This window comes from Hipposideros armiger, unplaced genomic scaffold, assembly GCF_001890085.2.
Source record: "Hipposideros armiger isolate ML-2016 unplaced genomic scaffold, ASM189008v1 scaffold_87, whole genome shotgun sequence".
In the NCBI taxonomy this organism is placed as follows: domain Eukaryota; kingdom Metazoa; phylum Chordata; class Mammalia; order Chiroptera; family Hipposideridae; genus Hipposideros; species Hipposideros armiger.
This window is the reverse complement of record NW_017731437.1, coordinates 2,039,178-2,060,062: the sequence shown is the minus strand read 5'-3', so window position 1 is coordinate 2,060,062 and position 20,885 is coordinate 2,039,178. Positions and strand designations below refer to the sequence as shown.

Sequence of the window (20,885 nt, the reverse complement as noted above, 5' to 3'; positions counted from 1 at the left end):
TTGAGCTGTTGTTCAGCATCTTAGCTGTAGAGGGCAGTGTCACTGGCCCTCATATGTGGGATCCGAACCGGGGCCCTCTGACGTCCCAAGCCAGCTCTTAATCATCACGCCACTCGGCCAGCCCCTGTGTCTCTCTTCTTATAAGGACCCAGCCAATGGATTCAGGGCCTACCCTAACTCCAATATGACCTCATCTCAAGATCCTTAACTAACCACGTCTGTAAAAGACCTATTTCCAAATCAGGTCACTTTCTGTGGTTCTGGGTGAACATGAGTTTGGTGGGGACACTGTTTGACACACTACAGAAGGGATGAGAGTACAGGGGAGGAGGCCAACAACCCCGGGGGGATCAGAAGAAGGAAAAGCAGGTCCCAGCAACGCACTGGATGTCAGGGCAGAAGGAGAAGTTCTGGGACAGGCTGGAGGCCGCGCTGGGCCGTAAGGAGGTGAGGAAGCAGCCAGCGCCTGGGAACCAGGACAAAGGTCGGCCAGACACTGTGGTCTGGGAGGCAGCTGCCCAGAGTGGCTGCTTGGGGCCCAGAAAGTAGGTGAGTGTAGAGAACAAACTGGAAGGGCACGTGGGGGGGCTGAGGGTGGGCGTCCCCGTGACCCAGCAGATCTACCCAAGGAAACACACGGGAATGCTTTCAGCCGTGTTGGTGACAGAGGACACCTTCCGGGGACATGGACCTCCCCACACAGAGGAGCCCTCGCTTGCAGTCACAGTGAATGCACCAAGGTGCAGGGATGTACACGCATAAATCTCGGAGTCATCCCTCTTATGAAAGAGCAAAGAGCAGCAGCCGACTGCCCCCACCCTCACCCCCCGACCCCCAGGATGAGACGTTGGGCAGACACAGCACAGACAGGCCCACAGTGACCAGGTCTAACGCAGACCAGTGGTCGCCTCAGCGGGAATGGGGGCGGGGGCATGGAAAGGGTCACCCAGGGGCTTGGCGACACCTGTAACACCTGTTTCTTAAGCAGGACGAGGGGGTGCACAGGTGTTTTATTTTATTCTTTATATTTTTATACACCTAACAGAAAGTGAGGGAGCTTGTCCACAAGGTTGACTGTGGATGTGGTTTGAGCAGAGGGACTGTGGCTCAGGCCAAAAATGTCCATCTCTGGCCTGGTTCCACACACAGCCTCAGGAAAGCTAAAATAACAAAGGGGGCACCTCGTGTGATGTGGCCCCTTTGCAAGGGTCAGAGGGGTTGGGGGGCTGAGGGGCTGGGGCCCAGGGAAGAACCTGGCTTGGACCAAGGTCTTAGCTGCCGGAAGGCAGGGATTCGAGACAGGAGCCAGGGAGACAAGGAAAGGGTTTCTCGGTGGAGCCCGCAGGGTCCCCAGAGAGAAGATTTCGTATGTCAGCAGGCGATTCCATGTGAAACCCAGATCACTGCTTACAGCTTTGGGCTTCGGCAAATTATGCCTTAGGCTTCCAAGTGGAGCCTGGTCACAGCTGCCAAGTGCTGACGGCACAGAACTGGCCAGTCTGAGCACAGGGAGACAACAGCCAGGGGAGGCTGCATCCATGCGGCCCAGGGCACCAAACTCCCAAGACCTCCCTCCCAAAGCGCAGGGCCTCTCCCCAGCCCATCACACGGAGGCAGCCCCGAGACCCAGCCCTGCTGGTGAGAGGGAGGGAGCTGGAGAGGCAGCCCAGCTTCAGAGGCAACGGCCCCCGGCCCCCGAGGAAAGCTCTCAAACACAGCAGCAGCCGGACAGGCCAGTGGTTAGTGGCCCGACATGGCTGAGGGGGCAGGGATCCTACTGAACCACAATGTGAATCACTGAGCTGCCCTGAAGTCCAACAGCCAGACGTCACCCTTCCCTTCCCACGCCCCGGCCCCGTCCTGCACCGCAACGGGCCTCGTGCGTACTCACAGCCTGCACATCACACGCCATCTCACGTCACCCCACTTCCACGGCCACTCCCACCAAAGAGCCACCCCCTCGGCCACCCCATGGGTCTGGGGGTGCCTAGCCCACCGGCGACTGTCACTTCTGGAGGACGGACTTGGGGAGAGGTTTGCACTGGCCCCGGAAGTAGGCTCAGGAATACCTGAGGACAGAATTCCGGGGTCCCAGGTGGCCAGCATGGTCTGGAACTGTCAAATTTCACAGCCGCTAGTCACATGCAGATATGAAGTGGAAATTAATTAAAAATAAATTAAAGAATTCTATGCAAATGAATGAATAAATAAACTTAATAATGTACACTTCAGGTGCTAATGGTCACATGTGGCTAGTGGCTACCATACTGGACAGTACAGACAGGGAACGTCTCCACTGGACAGAGCTGGTCTAGAAGGTGGGAGGTGGGCTCCAGGTGGCACCTCGAGAATGGCTGCTCCATTAGAGGGTACAGCCCCTGCCTATCACGTCACCACTGCGTCCCCTCCCTTGGTCCTGCCTAGGGTCTGGCATCCAGTAGGTCCTCAACACATTTCTGCTCCTCTCAAGGAGTTTGCTGTCTCCTAGGGGAGGCAAGTCCTTCATCCCTGGGTCCCAGCATCTTCTGCGAAGAGGCCACCAGAACAAGAACAGGCCCCAGGCCTAACGGCTGCACGTGACAGCAGAGAACGACGTAGGCTCCTGTGACGGTCACACTGAGGTCAGCTCAGGGAGGCCGGAGATGCCCGACAGGGAGAAGCTGCAAAGACCCAACCCCGGGTGCTGAGGGTGGGAGGTGGAGCCCCCGGAACCCTCTCATCCCCTGCCCTGTCCTGCCCAGGCTGGGGCCCGTGGTTCGTAGAGTCTCTTCCAAGCCTGTGAACAGTAATTCCTGCCCCAGATAAACAAAGAGGACCAAGGCTGAACAAGCCACTTACCTGGGCCAGTTGTGTCACCAAGCTTCCGGAGACGGCCGCTGGAGGTCCGCGTGACTCCTAAAGACGGGGGCAGAGGGCAGAGGTCACATGAGGCTGCTGGGAGCTGGTAACATGGGGCATATTCTCACCTCTGCTCCTGCCAGGGGCTCCAGAACCAGAAACCTGTCCCTTGTGAGGCCAGAGGCCCTAATTCTACCGGCTAACACCTGGACCCAGCAGCCACTTGCAATGATAGCCACCTCTATCTAGACGCTGGCCACTGGCCCGGCATTGGGCCAAACCCTTCACATACATTTTCCCACCTAACCCCCACCACCCCATTTTGCAAATAAGGGAGTTGAGTCTCCACAGGGTTGAATAACTTGTCCAAGGCCACACAGCTACGAGCAATTGAGGCCAAAATAAACCAAGTCCATCGAATTCCAAAATCTGGGGTTGGCTCAAGAGTGCCAGGCCACCGGAACTGTCTGTGGGACGGGCAGAGGAACTGGCACACGGTCAGGCACGGGCAGCCTCCAGTATAACCCACGTCCACCTGACTTGGGACGGGGTTGCCTTGCACTGGGGTCTGTGACAAAGGGGCAGCCAGGCTGGATTTGGAAGCGTGGAGGACGAGCGGTTCTTTCCCCCACCCCCCAGGAGGAGACAAGAGCAGAGCCTGGGGTTAACATGGCCTCACGCTGCACGTGCTCCCTCCTCGCACGCGCCCCTCAGCCCAGCGATCCATGCTTGGAGACCGACAAGTCCCAACTCGAGGAGATTTGCTGAGGTGCTAAGCCAAGCACACCCGAGAGGTGCCAGGACGGGCAGCCATGGGCAGCAGCGGGTGGCCGCCGAATCGCTGCTAGTTCACATGCTTAGGCCGTCCTTCTGAGAGCTGCAGGGACACCCAGGTGGGCCCCAACAGAGAGAGACCGTCCCCATAGACAGCAAGATTAGCTGCAGCAGAGCCTGCTGCTGAGGAGGGGCCCAGGGTGGACCCAGACACCACAGGGAAGGCTGGGGTCCGAGGGGCCAGCTCCTCCCCTGCAGTCCTCCAGGGAGGCTCTCATAACATTCATCCATCCATCCATCCATCCATTCATTCAATTCTTGCATGCCATAAACGCACTCCTAAACTGTGACCCACTGGGAGTGAATGCAGCCGGCAGACCATGTGTCTAAAGGTTCCAGAGCCCCAGGCAGGACAACCTGCAGACCTGGTCTTCATGTCCAGCTCCCTGGGGACACACACACTCTCCACGTCTTCGAGATGACTCAGCAACTGGCAACAGGATAAGCATGGTCTGTCCCTCCCAGGCCCTGTATTGACAGATACCTGCCACTTAGCCTTGGCCTCTTGGGGAGCTGAACCCACCCAGCATGTAAACAGCATTGCAGAGGGGCAGGTGGCACGCAGTTCTGAGGAGCAGTGAGCACTGGGGCCCCCAGTGGCCAGGAAGACAAAGCTGAGCATCGCCAGGCCGGGTGGATGCCATCCAGTCACAACCACTCCCACTTGCCAAGGCTCTCTGACCGCTGCGAGCTCCGTGTCTACTCTCCCACTCACGCAACCCCACAACCCCATAGGGCAGTGCCACCACTCCATTTCATAGGTGAGGGAAGTGACACTCGGAAGCCCCACAAGCCGTCGAATTCTCCCACAGAGCCCCCAGCCCCACGCCAGCCACCTCGGTCACCGTGAAGGTTGACTGCATGTGTCAACTTGACGGAACCACCTGGGGACCCAGGTATTTGGTGACATTATCTCTGGGCGTGTCTGCGAGGGTGTTTCCGGGTGAGATTAGACTGAGGAAAGCAGGTTGTCCCCCCAGTGTGGGTGGGCACCTCCCAGGCCACTGAGGGCCTGAACAGAATGACAGGCCGAGGAAGGGAGAACTCTCTCTCGCCCTGCTGGAACATGGTCTTCTCCTGCCCACGGACGGAGACTTACGCTATCTGCCCCCCTGGTTCTGGGGCCTTTGGACTTGTACTGAACACCCCCACCGCTGTCCTGGGTGTCCAGCCTGCAGACGGCAGATGGTGGGACTCCTCGCTCGGCTTTTATAAACCTCTTTATGTATTTCTCTATTTCTCCTATTGGTTCTGTTTCTCTGGAGAACCCTGGCTAATACAATAACCTCACATGGCAGAGATGCGAGCAGCCTTCCCACGGGGCCCACCTGACTGATGATTTGTCTGCTCCCTGATGAGCGGTGAAAACTCCATCCCTCTCAGGGGTCCAACCAGAGTCAGGTCAGCCCTGCCAGACAGAAGTCGGACCATGCCACAGACCTTCAGGGGGCCGGAGGGGCCAGCATCTGGTTCCCAGAACTGACAGCCCCCTTAAGACCAGCAGAGGACTGGCCCAGAGTGGTTCTGGTGGGCTGAGAGGGACGGGGCAGGACAGTGCTGGTCCCAAGGCTGCTGAGGGGGCAGAGGAGGGAACCCGGGCATCCCCGACCCCAGCCTGCCTCGCATCCACAAGGGCTGTGACTCCCTCCACGCAAATAACTGGGAGATGCATTGCGTATAATGACCATGAGAATTACTCTCATCTGTCCCCACCCCCCATTCACAGCATGAGCTACGTAGAGGTCAGCTGTCTGGGCTAAGAGTGGCACCAGTGAGCAACAGCTGTGCCCCTAAGTACAGAGTCGCCAGTATGGAAACAGTTCCGGATGAGGAATGGAGAGGGAACGGGCCCAGCATTCCTGCGGAATGACTCACTTCCGGCTCCGGCTGCACTCCCCTGGGACTGCGGACACCCACCCGTGCCCCTTGCCTCTGGCTCCTGGACAGTGGGAAAATTAAGACGACACGGTCAGATGGACCGCCCCCCCCCCCACCACCACCAGGCATCTGGTCCCCAAGAACCATTCTGGACTCCTGGCTCCCAAACCCAACAGGGTCGGGGAATGGTAATGAGGCAGATAGCATCTGTCTCAGATTTCTCTGGTGGGGTTTTTATTTTATTTACAGTTTATTTTTCAGGTTTCCCAAAACATGTGGCTGGTGCCAGGCGGCCCCTGGCACAGCGAAGACGTAAGGCATGTTCCCTGCTAATACAGAGGGGGAGGGGTCCAAGGCGTCTGCACCCTAATACACTCCTGCTGCCCCGGAGAGACGCCAGGCTGACAGCCACTGAAATCCTGTCCCTGGACCTAGATATTCAGGCCTGCGACCGAATCCTGGGAGAGGCAGCCGGAAAAGGCTCCAAGACATCTGACGGCTCCGTCGGTCCAGCTGAGGATCGAGTTCTTTTTATGCGATTTTTAAAATAAAACATTTTCAGCAAGACAGGAGATGATTTGAAATTCAGCTGCCTGGCATCATCCCAGACCAAATTATTTGAGTTCTCAGAGGCCAGGGGGGCAGGAAAGTCTGGAGTCAGGTGCACAGGTTCGAATCCAGACGTTCGCTGTGGGGCCGTGAAATGACCTCCCTACCTAAGTCTCAGCTTCCCGTCTGCAGAATGGAGGCAGACATGGTGTTTACTCATAGGTGACTAAGATTAAATGAGGTCATACATTGTAGGCACTTAGCACAATGCCTGGCACAAAATAAACAACAGATGATTTTAGTAGTAGTGTATTAATTTATTAGTAGTACTATTACTATTATTATTCACCAGTCACATATGCCAGCCTGGACCAGGGACCTGTAATTAGGAACTAACAGAACTTGGCTGCCCGTGCTGATGCATTTTAACCAAATCTGGGTTCTCACCAAGGCACCCGGCATAATACGGTGGGGCATTGCCAGCTACCCCGTGAAAGACTGCGCCAGCAGTGCGACCAGACTCCCTCCCAACTGAGACAAGTCAAAACCCTCTAGGAGGACGGCACATTAGAGGGAAGGGGGCAGGTTCCCAGAACAGACAAAACAGTCAGGACTCGGGGAGCTCAGAGTGTTGATGCCCTCCCAGGCCTGGCCGCCCCAGAAACTCTGCATCGGGTATGTGTCTGTGCTAACCTAGGCCAGGGCAAAAGGCCATTTCATAGGTGTTTCAGGCGGGTGACAAACACCAATAAACTTGAGTGTGTTGAGGCCAGGAGATTAAAACACACTTCGGGTGAGACGGAGCAAAGGGCACCAGACGGCATTAGCGTGGGGGCTCACCGCTGGCCGGCGTGGCGATCAGAAAAGAAGACGCAGCATTCCAAAGCAGGAAGGAAGGTGTCCAGATAAGGAGCCGGGCTCCTTGGTCCCCAAGGGAAAGCGGGCAGTCCCAGGAGGCCCTGTGGAGCCAGCCTTTGGAGCACACAGCCACCGCCACAACCTGACGGGGGGGGGGGGGGGGGGGGGGCCTTCTTCCAGGTACACTGCCGGCGCGCTCCCCGCCCCTTCACCACAGTTCCACCAGGTACGGCCTCACTTGGCACAGCAGCCTTGCAGACGGGAGCTGGCCCACGTGTCTTGGCGCCTGGATGCCTATCTTATGGGTTTTCCCCTGCGCATGTAATTTGGGGAGCCAGGATAGGAGAGAGAAGGATACAGTAGGAGTGAAGGACTTCTATTTTTTTCCGTTCCACTGAAGTTTTTATCATGAAACCCGGTCAGTTACAAGGTTGAAATGGTTAAGCAGGCACTGACAATCTAAACAGACTCTCGAGTTAATATATTGTCTGTCACTATTGTATTGTTATTTTAATGACCGGGACGCCATGCACGGCACCTGTTCTCCTCATGGGGTTGCAGCCACTGCCCACGACCAGGGTGGCTGTCCTCAACCCCTCTCATTTCATACTGTCCTGGCATCCTATCCTGAGGAGCGGGGCAGAGCAGGAAGGAGGCTGTCCCTAGGGGAGGGTGACTCACACACACACACACACACACACACACACACACACACACACACACACACACACACCATTCTGCTCTCGTGCCAACAAGTGAGGCTGGACAGTCCTTCCTCTTGTCAAAAAGTCACCATGTTCTCCAAAGGGAGCTTTGCAGGAAGAGGCACTGGGAAAACTCATGCACAAACATCCATTTTCGACAATGGCAAGAGCCTATGTACAGAAAAGAATCCATTCTCAGTTTTTCCCTGAGAGAGTCCCTCAGGACTGGATGGGAGGTCACAGGACCTTGGCTGGGAGCCACCTGCCTCTCCCCGGCTGCCCCTTCCCCTCCGAGCCCAGGATGGAGGGGGCCCCAGGACACACAGCTTCGCTTCCCTTCTTCCAAAGCAGCCAGTTTACTCACAGAGGCTGTGAAGGGCTGGATCAAAGTCAAGGGTTTCAGGTGGGGAAGGAAGAGTCAAATTCCAGGCTTATCTTCAGAGGAACCTGAGATAGGAGATAAGCCCCCTCCCTCTTCCACCCTCTGCCATTGGCCTTTGCTCCCCATTGAGGCGTGCACTGAATGGGTGTCCTGCTCAGGCTCCCTGCCCCCAACACAGGGCCACCTTTCCCCACCCCCAAGGCCCGCAGCTGGGGCTGCGGATTAAAGCGAACCTCAACTCGCTCACCTACACGGTGAGGACGACGTTGGCCTTGGGAACGTGCTCCTGCAAAGACTAAACGCTGCACAGAATTTGTTTTCAGCCAAGCCGTGGTCCTCGAAGCCAGGGGTTCTAGTCCCTTCTCTGACTCCCGCCCTGACCTACCATTCCCTCTGTCAAGTGGACGGGGTGCCTCCAGCCTACCAGCCCTGTGAGAAGCAGTTGCCCCAATACAAAACGCCAACCAGAAGGGGGCCGCTAGTTCTAGGGCAACACCCTTAGCCTTGGTTTAGGTTTAGGTGAGGGTTAGGGATGGGGATGGGATTAGGATTAGGGTTGGGGTGGGGGGTCCAGCTGCAAGGCCAGAAGCTAAAGCAGGCCCCGAGGCAGCGCCATGTCCTGGGCGAGAGCTCTGTGTGGAGGGTAAAGGGGGTCAGGTGCAAATCCACCTCCAGCTCTTACTGCATCTTTGAACAAGTTTACAGTCTTCCTGAGCCTGCATCTCCGCATCTACAAACCGCAGACTCATGAAAATCCTTCCTGACCAGCTAACTCTGCACCAGGCACTGTTCCAGGAGCTGGGGTACAACGGTGACCAAAAGGGACCTGGCCGTTCTCTTGGGGGTGCTCACAGCCTAGTGGGGAGCCAACACTGGTTTCCCGCTCACGGGTGGGGGAAGGTGCCAGCAGCTCCTGCCCCTGGAGGGCTCCGCTCCACCCACAGTAGGCAGCAGGGGCAGCATCACCAGATGGCCAAGTCCATCACGAGACATCTGTGCTGACCAAGGACCCACAGAGCCCTTCTCTTGAACGGTCACCACCTGGGCATCTGGACTCTGGGTCCCACCCATATAGAGTACAAGACACTCAGTTAAATCTGAATTTCAGGTAAACAACAAATACTTTCTAAGCATGAGTATATCCCTCCTTTCCTCGTCCCTCCTGGGCCCTCCTTTGAGTGGCAGAAGAGCCGACCTCTGCAGGCTGAGGTTTCCAGGTCCCCAAGTCTGCTGGCTTGGGGTTGGGTTCAACCCATGGGAGGCTTCAGAGGAGACTGGAAGGCGGGAGCAAGGGGGAACTGGGGTTCATCTCTCCCTGTCTCCGCCTTAGAAGGTTTCAGCAGCAGCAGGTACTGTGCCTTTTCCGCAGCTGCAGCTCCTGCCGGGCAGGCCCAGGAGCCCATCAGGTGACCCTGGTCCCTGGACTCTGGTAACAAACTTCCTCCCATAGATGCTCTCATCTGGTGGGAGTGGCTTCCATGTTGTCCCCTGGAAGCTAAGGAACCTTAAACTCCAGGGACCTTGGCTCGAATGCATCCTTTTCAAGACTGAGAAGGGCCCTAGCAACACGTTCACATGATCAAATGTTTTTGTAAAAATTGCCAAATGGAAAATATTTTAACCACAATCAGTTAAGATCACTATTTCCACTCAGAGCTCCCGCCCATCACGCTCTCCTGTGGAGGGTGCGAGTGGAGGGATTGCTGGCATCTGGGGATTCCTGCTAAGAAGCTGAATTGGGAAAGTGTGTAGCTGGGTGGTACTTACGTAGTTCACAGTTATTTCCATGTGTAGTTAGTGATGGCTGGCTACCTCGGTGCGGAAGTCCAGGAATAGTCCCTCTACTCACTATTCCGAATCTGTCTACTGGGTAGAATCAGAAGGAACAAGACATAAACTGGTCCTGCAGTGCCTAGTACCAGGAAAACACGGGCAGCGGAGGACACGCAAGATTCACAATGTTTGGAGCCAGAAGCCGGTCTACGGGAAATTCTTCCGATCCCCAGACATAAAGCTGCGAGCACAGAATTCAACGTCGACAACAAAAAAGTACCTTTGCTCAGACATACGTGCAGTAATTCATCACGTACGGCTGTAAACGCCCCCCTGCTTTTCTATTTCTTTCTTGATGGAAATCACAAAAATGAAACGGATCAGAATGCTTGTACTTGTAGGGCAAACGCAGTAGCAGTGCCCCAAACTCTGCCTGAAGTCACTTTGCTATGCATTCCAACCACCAAAAGGAGAAAATAAATTTTTATCAACCAGGAAGATAAATTCACTTTCTGTTGTCGCAAAAGAAAATGACATTACAAAGTCACCACAGAAAGAAGCGAGCAAAGTGTATGCAGCCAAAAATGTAGGGGGAAAATTTACTTTGGAGATTGGACAGGTAGTTGATAAAAAACATTGTTATTCTTCTGGATGTTGTGATGCTTATGGTACTGGCCTGCTGTTTACAATGTACAATTTGTTGTTTCTTGTCTCATTCTAAACAAGTAATCACACTCATCCCTTTAAAGAGTTGTGTGTATCCCACACAACCTGGATCTGCCCTAGCTGTCGCCTCCGCCCCTTTTGGCTCGTCCGCTCTTCCATCAGCCGTATAACAAATCCCCCACACTTAGGTCCTCAAGGGGTTTCTGTTCCCTCGTTAGACCCTGACACGCACGCCATGAACAAACTGCACAAGGGAGAAAGATGGGCAGGTTAACAGAGAAGGGCCCATGCACCACGGGGAAAATCGTGGATAATGTGGAGAACGGTTAGCAATCAGGGAGGCTGACTACAGCAAAAAAGAGCAGTAGGGGGTGCCCCTGCATCATGGGGAAAGGCTGCATCAGTCTAACAGCCCCAGAGTCAAAGGGGGAGACATGTTTCACTCAGCCTTTGGGTGGTCATCAGATTATAGTGCAAGGATATACCATAGAGAGGGGTGGGGAAATCAGAGACTGATGGGTAGAGAGGCCCTGGGAGGACTGTCTGGAAGGTGGCAAGAGAAACAAGACGGCAACCACGGAGGGTAGGCCAGACAGGCAGCACTGTTGACCGGTCTGTAGAGCCCGTGGATTCCAGAAGAAATCGCTGCACAAATAACCAGGCAGTGGAAGGGGGATCATCACCTGGGGCGACTGGCCCGTCTCCAAGACTAGGGCATTCAGGCTGGCCCAAGGAAGCACAGGGACACCTGCTAGGGTACAGGTGCACCCTATAGGGGTCAAGGGAGACATGGACGGAAGGAGAGGCGCGGGTGGAGCCCCGGGCATTACTGACAAGGACGTCCTGGGTCATCTCAGGGACTGTAAGCGGGTTGATAATCAGAGCAAGTGGCATTTTCTGTTCATTAACCTCTTCATAAAATGCTGTGGCAAGAACGCTTATCCGGGCTTTGGGGTGATCCCAGGAATGCTGGAAAAGGGGATCATCATGGGCAACATTTTATTAACTACCTGGAGAAACTTCCAGTATCCAACGAGCCCATGTCCCACAGCTAAGAGCAGGGCTACCGTGACATCAGCAGCACACCACAGCTGCCGCGACTCGGGGTCATGGGCCCACATCATCAGGGAAGACGGCCAAGGTCAGCAGGCTGTTTAAGAGCCCTGGCGAGAGGACGGGACATCCACTCCGAACAGCCATTCGAGTTATAATTCTGGAATCCACACGAGGCCCGATTTCAAGCGAAAAGAGAAGAATTAAAAGTGGTTTCTGTAGGAAATTGCAATTCTGTGAAAACACGTTATATACCTCTGATAATCAAGCCAAATGATACGTCCTGTACACGTGGAGACAAGTACAGAGGGAGCACAAGAAGCAATGTTATAACCGATGGGGTTAGAGAATTTGTCCTGTTCACACTGTTGGGCAATAAGGAATGAACAATGACACGAGGAGGAAAGGGGAGGGGAGAGTGAGAGAGAATAGATGCGGTGTATTTTAGAAAGTTTTCCTTAAAAAAAAATTTCTTTTTAAAAGCAGAGCAAAGGCCTGGCAGCTAAAGTGTCAACCCCCAGCTACCGGGAAGGTGCTGCCATCCAAAATGACTCACTCCCATAGCTGGGCGTTTGCCACACCTTGGGCCCCTAATGCCAGAGGCAGCGTGGTGCCAACATTGACGAGAAATCCACCATCTCCTCTCCAGCCCCACGCTGCCACTGCTGTGTGCACTCGGCGGTTATCCCACTGCCTGGTGTCCCCAACCGTGTCTACAACCCAACTCCCACCCCTCGACACACACGTCTGACCCTTAGGCTACAAAGGCAAAGGCACATATTTATTAGTGAGTTTTGCAAACCATCCCCCAGAGCCTTCCGGGTTGATCAGCCCCATCCCAAACAGGTTAGAAGACAACGGGGCTTGGATTTAACCCACTTCCAAGTGGCTCGGGTTGCAGGAGCGTTATTCTCCTGCCGGGATCCAATGCTGGTAGAAACAGGAGGCACAGTTTATGGGGAGGCTGTGAAAGCCCCAGGATGCGGACGGATCAGGTATATCTGTAGGACAAGCCCGGAGGCGGCCTGCCAGCTCGCCCCTGCCCAGCCCTTCCTGGTAATCCCGCTCACTGTGAGCCATCTCCGACCTGGGCAGACAGTCACCACTGCTCGCGTTTCAGCTGCTGCCCCAACATGCCTGGCCTGGCCAGGACAGGGGGCCCAGGGACAGCTCTCAGGGAAGCCCACAGCTGCCACGGCTGGACCCCCTGGCTCCCAGGTGCAGCCTTGGGGATCCCAGAGGGTCCCAGCCACAGCCTAGGCTTTACTGCACGCCCCTTAAACTGCCAGGGAGGAGCAAGAACGAGGGAATGCCCCCTCCCCCCATTCCCACCACACACACACATCATCCAGCATAGGCTCCTACCTTGGCCTTGCCCCTGAAGCCCCAGGTGGGGAGGTGGGGGTGGGGGGGTGTGGGGTGCTACTTTGCAGGGAGACAGAGACTGACGCCGTTCCGGCCCTCCTCACGTTACCCAGTGCTTTGAGGGACCCTTGGGAAGCTGGGGCCCACACAGCAGGCGGAGTGGCCCTCAGGATTCCTGTCCCCTGACACAAAGGGCTGCTGGAGGCCTCAAGCCAGCATCCCTTGGAGGGTGACCAAGGACTTGCATGCCTGCCAGAGAGGGCAGGCAGCCTGGGCCGGAGCGTGATCGTCTTACTCTCCGTGCTGCTGCCCCTTTTCCTGTCCTGGAGGCTTGCAGGCTGCCAGCAGTCATGCTTCGCAGAACCAGGTCAGATTAGGCCCAGAACAAAGCTCAGTTGTTGCGCAGCTTCCAAGAGGCCACTGACAGCAAGACGCCTGGGGGCCACCACCCCCTGTGTCGGCAGCAGCTCAATGCCCCCCTTCACTCGGGCTGCAAATAGACCTGGGCCCAGGGCGGGACAGGGAGATAAGGCAGAGAGAAACTGGGCTGGGAGCAGAGTGCCACGCTCAACCCTGGAGACCAAGGCCAGGCCGCCCTTCCAGAGCTATGCTGAGAGCAGCCAGGTGCAGGAAGGACGCACAGCGCCTGGCACTCAGTGGCGCCCAGCAGATGCTTCTGGAAGGAAGGACTGAATCCACAGGGAGAGTTGAAACAGGCCAGGAACCTGGGCGCCACCCAACGCAGCAGGGCTCTTGCAGCAAAGCCTGCTGGCCCCAGGGCCCCCCCCCCGCCCCCAGAACAGCTCTTGGGGTCCAGGCCCAGCTGGCGCAGCAGGAAAGGGGCAGGGACAACCGGCCCACCAGGCTCAGGGACCCTTCAGTGTTCCCGGGGAGGCTCAGCACCTGCAAGGCCCGGTGCCCCCCAGTCTCGGGCCTGGCTGTGGTGCCCTTACCCTCAGCCTTCCCCAAGGCCCTGCGCCCACCAGGACAGACTTCCAGTCACTGCTTCTGGACCAGCCAACCTCTGGCAGCTGCCATTGACACTCTCTGGCCAAGGTCTGTCATGGAGTCCCAGCCCCTCAGCATGGTGGGGGCTGTGATCCTGTGTGCTCCATGCAGGTCCCCAGGGGGTTGTTCACCTCACCACTTGTACCCACTAATTCCTCATAAATCCCCTGGCAACACCTAGAACCACGGTGTTCCAAGGTCATTCCAACAAGCAGAGGCATAGGAACCCGGCATGTCACCTCCCTTCCCGTGCAAATGCTCACAGGCCCCGGGCCTGGGGCCTCTCTCTCCAGCCCTCCCCTCCCTCAAGGCCACCCCCTGGATCAGCCCAGGAGCTGGCGCTCATCCACTGCCCCCCCCACCCCTCCAGCTGGGCCCTCACTGCTGTGTGTTGAACCTTCCTTATCAAGTACATCTTAAGCAAACTGCAGAGCCCATGCAACGCTGCCCAGGGACTAACAGCAACGGAAACAAGGTCCCACCCCAGGTCCCATCCACGGGGGGCCTCCTGGGATGGGCAGAGAGACTCAGGGGAAGGTAGCCCAAGGAGGCGACGGGTCGGGGGGAGGGGAGTGCCTTCTTCCTGCTATGGGGTCCTTGGGTCCTCAGGTGACACCTACCTGGGAGCGCCAAGCACACCGTTGCCCCACTTCCACCTGAACACGGACCCTAGACTGTTGTTCCTGAGCAGCGACCCCATGTCCCCTCTGCACCTGTCCTGGCTGGAACACACAGGGGTTCCAGGAAGAAGATGAGCTGTCTCAAACTCAGGTGTGTTGCCAGGTGCATGGCACTGAGCTCTCAGAACCACTCTGGGCAGGCTGGGGAGATGCTGACGGGCAGGTGACTGTGGTCTGGAGTGAGCTGCCAGGACGGGCGGGCAGGCAGGCGACCACGCTGAGCACGCCTCCCTATCTGCAACAGGCGGGGAGAGGGCTAGCCAGGATTACCGGGGGACCTCAGGGGTCCACAAGTGTCCATGACCCTGGGCATGAGTCCAACGGGGCCACAGACCGACGGCACAAGGTGGCTCTTGCTGTCCGCCCAGGTCCCCTGCAGGAGCCAGAGTGAGCAGGCTTGGACGTGAGGAGGCAAGAGGCAACAAGAACTGAGGAGGGAGGGGGCGGAGGGGCCGGGAAGAGGAAGAAACCCTGCCTTAGCACAGTCCCCATCACCCCAGGGTTAGCTCACTGGGGAAGTTCCTCTCCCTTCCCATAAGTCAGCTCCTGGAGCACTGGGTGGGGGAAGGCGGCTGAGCAGCAGGCTTAATCTCGGGCACAATCTCGTTTCAGGTGCTTCCTCTGGGTACAGCCTCCAGCCCTGCCCAGCCCCTGAAGTCACTACAGCACAGGGCTTTATAACCTTTGCTGGGCCGGGTACCCTTTTGGGAGTTTCCTGAAAGCCACAGAGAATCTCAGAAAACTTCCCACGTACGCACACAGGCCAGTGCCCCCCATTTCTGTGGCTCTTTGGCCTCAGGTAAGTGTCCCCGTGATACCGAGGGAGCCAGGGACACTGAAGGGCAAGCTCCGCCTGACCCAGCGGGCAACGGGAAGCCCCAAACTCAGACCACCGGAAAGCCCGAGGATCCAGGCTGCAGCCAACCTCGCACCCAAGGGGCCGGGGATTAGCCCGGGCTGCACTCCTGCCTCCAAACCAGCAGCAGAGGCTCGGGGAGGGTGCCAGCAACTTCAGGGGATCCTGGCAAAGCAGCAGCAACACACGGCCTCCTCGTCCTTCCGTCGATAAGAATGATGAAGATGACAGCAGCCACCAGGTTACAGAGCAGGCATTTCTAAGCCTGTCATATACGAAAGCATTTCATCGGCACAACAAATTAGCGACGTCCCTGGTTAACAGAGAAGACGCACAAGACTACCTCTTGCTCCACAGGGAGGAGGTACCCAGCTCGGACTTGACCCCAGGAGCCCACACAGCGAACCGCTGGGCCACACAGCCCCAAGAGAGCCTGCCCCCAAGAGAGCGACAGGTGCGGTGGATCCAGGAAAAGCCTGGAGCCAATGAGAGACAGCCCCCACCTGGGCCTCTGCTTTGTCCCCACCTGGAAAAATTCTCCCGTTTTATTTACCCGTTTTATTCTCCACTTACTCCAAACGTGTCATTCCTCAAGGCCCAGTTCAACATCGCCTGCCCCACAACCTCCCGTCCGGCTCAGGGCCCTCCTTCCAGGGCATTCCGTGGCATCTGCGCCCTTACTGCTCAGGTGGAAGGGGTGTTAAGGAACCCGTGCCTCAGCTGCTTCCGCCGTCCCCGGTGAGGATGGGGCAAGGCCCCTGCAAGCAAGGACCACGTCTTCGTATCATCTTTGTGCCCTGGGGGCCCGGCTCTACCTTCCCGACACATAATGTGCGTTCAATCAAGCGCATGTACACCCAAGGCACCCCGGACCTCCCCAAAGATAACATATTTAAAGTTTCCCCCTTTTCAGAGGCTCAGGAGTGCTCCAACCAGCTCTATGAGCATGACATGTCCGAAGGATTTCTTTTCAAGCCCAAAAATAGGTCCAGAAGCAATAATTGCACCCATGGATCAGCTGAGAAACAAAAGCCTGCCTGGTTGTCCTTGGATTTGGGGAATTTTTAACACCATTTGCTGCTTTTCTTAATTTCATGGCATTGATGCTATGTAGGGGTCAGTCTGCCATCTGCAAAGTGCCCCTACTCGGACAGGGGCACCAAGAGAACAGGGGCACACTCAGAATGGGACCAAGAGGCCACCCGCCCTGGGCCAGCCCCCTCCAGCCTGACCCACTCACTGCAACGGAGTGACCCAGCACACCTTGGCCCACTGCCAGGAGGGGGACAAACTGGACGTGGTCCAAGCCCTCCCTGCTCTCATCCTCCAGGGCCCCGCCCTTTAGGCAAACACAGGAGCCCAGGCCGCCTTTACAAGAGCTGGCTCCTACTCACCCCATAGCCTCCACTTCCACCTACTGCAGAAAGCTTCATTTTATAATTTTTTACTTGGTGGGGGGTGGGGGAGGGGAGGCGTGGAGGAGAGGAGACCTCAAGCCTGCTTCAGGGACCCTCTGGCATCTGTGTAAAAGGATCGCAAAGTTCCCCAGTAAAAGGCCAAGGACCTATGACCTGGGGGGACCCTGATCGCCCCCACTGTCCAGACCAGCGGGAGGTGAAGTGGGAGGCGGAGGCCAAGGGCAGAAGCAAACCGCACACCAGGCCGCACACCAGGCCGCACTCACAGTGATGCCCACAACCATTTCAAGTATTTGGAGCATGTCGGGGAGGAAGGGAGGCCGAGCGCCAAAACCCCAGCGTCGGCCACCTGGAAGCCCCCTCCTCCCACCGTTACACCAACGCACCCACGCATCTGAGATAGAGCTGTGTTCAGGGCAGCGGAAGGGGTGCACTGCTTGCAACAAGGGGTGAAAGTTGAAATTCTAAGCCTCTGACCCAGAAGGGTACTTTAGGGGAAGCTCTGAGTAACCCTCTTCCGAGACCAGCTATTCTTTATTACTCATTTTGGTTCCTGGATGTGGGAAGTAGGCGACTGAGAAATGGCCCAAAGGCAAGAGGGATGGCCCAAATGGCCTCTTCAGCGCTACGTCCCATGATTCTGTCCTCTTATTAATAAAAATAATTCATGAGTCCTTGGCAGAAAACTTCATATCCAAATAGATTAAGGAGAAGAACATAAAAGTTTGCAGGGTGAGCAGAAGAGGAGAAAACGTTTATTATTTGATGACTGAGGAGGACAAAGGATCCTGCCTGGATCCTTAGGGGAAAGCCACAAAGAAAAGAAAGAGCGAATAGAGATCTGGGTTATCCTTGACCTGCCCTTCAAGGCCTGTGGCCTCAGTTTGCTCATCTGTAAAATGGGACTTCCAAGTACCCAAGGGCAAAAGGCTTATAAAGGATCCTAAGCACATTATGAGCGCCGGTCAGGCCTCCTCCACCTGTGTGAGATCAGACCTGCTAGACCTGCAAGCACACCGATGGCACCCTGAGACCCAAAAGGTGAACCCAAGTTGCCAGCTCGGGTGCTGTGAGATGGCCCCATTTGGCGAAATTCCCATGCTCCCCTGGGTAGAGGATAACAGGATTTTTATTTGATGAAAGGATGCTGCGGCCCAGACCTCCAGCCCCGAGGCTGAAGCCAAGGAAATCCTCCACTCAGCTCCTCTCCACACACGGACCCGAAGCACCCGGACCGGCGGCGCCTGGAAAGTCAGCGATTCCAGCTGAGAGTGCAGGGAGGGGTGAGGGGGTGGCGAGCAGGAGGGACCGCCAGCCCAGCAGCCTCCACTGCGGCCACACACAGCGAGCAGCAGCTGACAGACAGCGTCAGGGAACCCTCGGCCAAGGTCAGAAGCGGGGTCCGGCCGTGCAAGAGTCAGAGGGCTCGGGTGGCCGGACCCCCCCCCCCCCGGCACTGGAGTGCCAAGTCCGTCGGGGGCTGCAACGCCTTTCTGAAGGCCCCTCGATCCCGCCCGGGTGGAAGCTGCGTCCACTGGCCAGACGCGAACGCCCCACGCGCCACGCGCCGAAGCCTGCCTTGGAAGTTGGGGCACCCGCTCGGCTCCCGGGACACCTCGACGGCCGCGACCACCTCGGCTCAGGTAAGAAGGGCTCGTTCCAGGACACAGACCCCTCCCCACCCCGCGCGCGGCGCCCACCTGTGTACGACTTCTTCATGGTGCCGCCGTGGCCGCTGCTCCAAGGAAAGTGCGCGGCGACGCCGCGGGGCGCGGGCTCCCAGGTCGCTAATCCAGGGCAGCAGGGAGAGGGCCGGGCGCGGGGAGGGGGGCGGGCCTGGCCCCACCCCGGCCCCACCCCCTTCCCAGCCCCGCCCCGCGGAGGTGCGCGCCGAGCCCCCGGCCCTGCGCCGGGCTACACCTGGCTGACCCCGCGGGCGGGTGCAGCGGACACCCGGCCCGGGAGGGGGCGCAGCCCGGCGCCCGGCCCTGCGCTCGCCCCTGCTCAGCCTGGGCGCAGCCCCGCGACCCCTGCACGGCAGCCCCGACGCAGGTTGTACGAGGTTGCGGGTGGCTAGGGGGGCCCCCGCGCGCCGGCCGCCACACCCACCTCCGGGGCTCGAATGGTTCGTTCCGGGGCGTACGGAGTCCCGGCGGGGCGGGGCGGGGCGGGGCCCGCCAGGTGGCTGGAGGAGGCGGCGAGGGCTGGGCGCCGCAGAGCCGCCCCGGGGCAAGGCGGGGGCGCAGCGGGCGCTGCCCGGGGGGTCGGAGCCGGGCGCCAGCTTAGCGCACCAGGGCAGGACGGGACACGCGAAGGACCGTGCCTGCCACCGCTTTTCCGGTCATCGAAAGGGCAGACTGCATTGCCTCCTCCGATGAACCGGGGCCTCGGCTCCTCACCTGGAAAATGATGAGCGTTCGACGAGACAGTCATTTCTGTTCCGTCTGAGCAGCAGTGAGCATCTGCTCTGCGCCGGGCACTGTGCGCGGGCAGTGTCTCGGGGTAAAAGAGCAGACACCGGGACCTGCGTCTTAACGCGGGTTATACAGGCAGTGATGGGGTGTGCGTTCCCGGGCAAAAGTCACACGAGAGAATGCTCTACTTTTGTATCCTTCATTTTCCATAGTATAAAAGCTTTTTTGAAAGTACAGAGGAGAAAGTGATGAATTTTGTCTAGAGGGTGGTGTCTAGAGGATGGTGTCAAGAGTTTTGTTGAGGTGATGCCAAAACACCGTTTTAAAGAAGTAGGCGTTTGCCAGGTAGCCAAGGTGATGGGGAGACAAAAGGTGTGGACGAGCCTCGGAGGCGCGATGTGTCACTGGAGCGTGCCAGTAGATACACACGGGTGGGCCCTCCCAGGTTTGCCAGCCAAGGCCCCGAGAGGAAGAAAGGAGTGGCGGAGGCGATTCAGGAAGCGCACACAAATCCTCCGAAAGGGCGCGCAGCGCCGCCTTCCCCTGCCTGCCATCCCACATAGCACACAGGACACGGAAGTATAATGAACATCACCAAAACCCCTCTTCCCTCTTCTTTACTTTCCTTGGGGGGGGGTCCAAGAAGCAGTTTCATTTCTTACCAGGGTGGAAACTTTATAACGAGAACTGAGGCACATGTGGCTCAGTTGTTCTATCAGTCCCCCCTCCCCCCCTCCTTAAGAAATCTGTCCAGTCCTGAGCCAGGGAAGAAGCAGCCTGACCACGTGACCTTCCCCAGCACCCCACCTGGCACACTTCCAACTCCTTACCTGGGGATGAGGGGCTGAGGGAGGGAAGGGGTGTGAGGGAGCGGAGCAGCCGCAGGCCTGGGGGCTGTAGATGAATTGTGAACAGCTGTCCTTGGATTTTGGGATCTGCACCCACCTGCCCCCACGCACACCCCCGACTGCCACTTGCACCAGCACGTGCACATTGTGCTGTGCCCAAGCCAGAGGCTTAGCGGTGTCCCAGATTCTGACCGGTAAGCATGACAATACAACACTCACACTGACGCCTGCAGTTCCCAAGTTCAGCCACCTCTCAAGACTTCATCTCGTGGGCACATGGTTGGCGCTGTGCATTTCTCTCAGCTCAAGTCAGAGGTGCCCTGGTGCACACCCGTCCTTTGAGTAGGTGAATCCCGGAGTCACCGGGACCTCTGGGTGTTCTCTGTTTGGTAGGCTCCTCCCTTGGTGTCCACTGTGGGTCATAATTCATATGTACCTGGGCACCCAGGAGCCAGGAACACCTGTGTTGTGATATTGGACACATAACATTCCCCAAAATTGGAAGGATGAGAGAGAGAGGGTGGGAGGGGGGATGAGGTATTCCATACGAGTGCATTTTTGAGATGCAGGAAGGTTATTTGTTTAAGCACAAAATTTAAAATTTTTTTTGAACTCACTAAAATAGATGATGTAATCACCTGCCTTAATGAGGAGAGTATACCAAACTTTCTCAAGGCTCAAGACCATTGTAAACCATACCTTTAATGGTTACTGACGTTTATGCTGCTGTGTCGCTCCTTCACTGAGTGTCTCCAGGCTAC

At 57.1% G+C, this 20,885-nt stretch overlaps 1 protein-coding gene across 1 annotated transcript in view; it reads right to left on the bottom strand.

The window, feature by feature from the left end:
• SEPTIN9 (septin 9) overlaps nt 1–18,633 on the bottom strand; it is a 188,845-nt gene extending 170,212 nt beyond the window's left edge. The window contains exons 1-2 of the mRNA XM_019644337.1: nt 18,563–18,633; nt 2,839–2,895 (exon numbers count right to left, since the gene is read on the bottom strand). Coding sequence (XP_019499882.1) covers nt 2,839–2,895; nt 18,563–18,581 — 76 coding nt within the window. The 5' untranslated portion in view covers nt 18,582–18,633. The remainder of the gene's footprint in view (nt 1–2,838; nt 2,896–18,562) is intronic.
• Between the last annotated feature and the right edge of the window lie 2,252 nt (nt 18,634–20,885).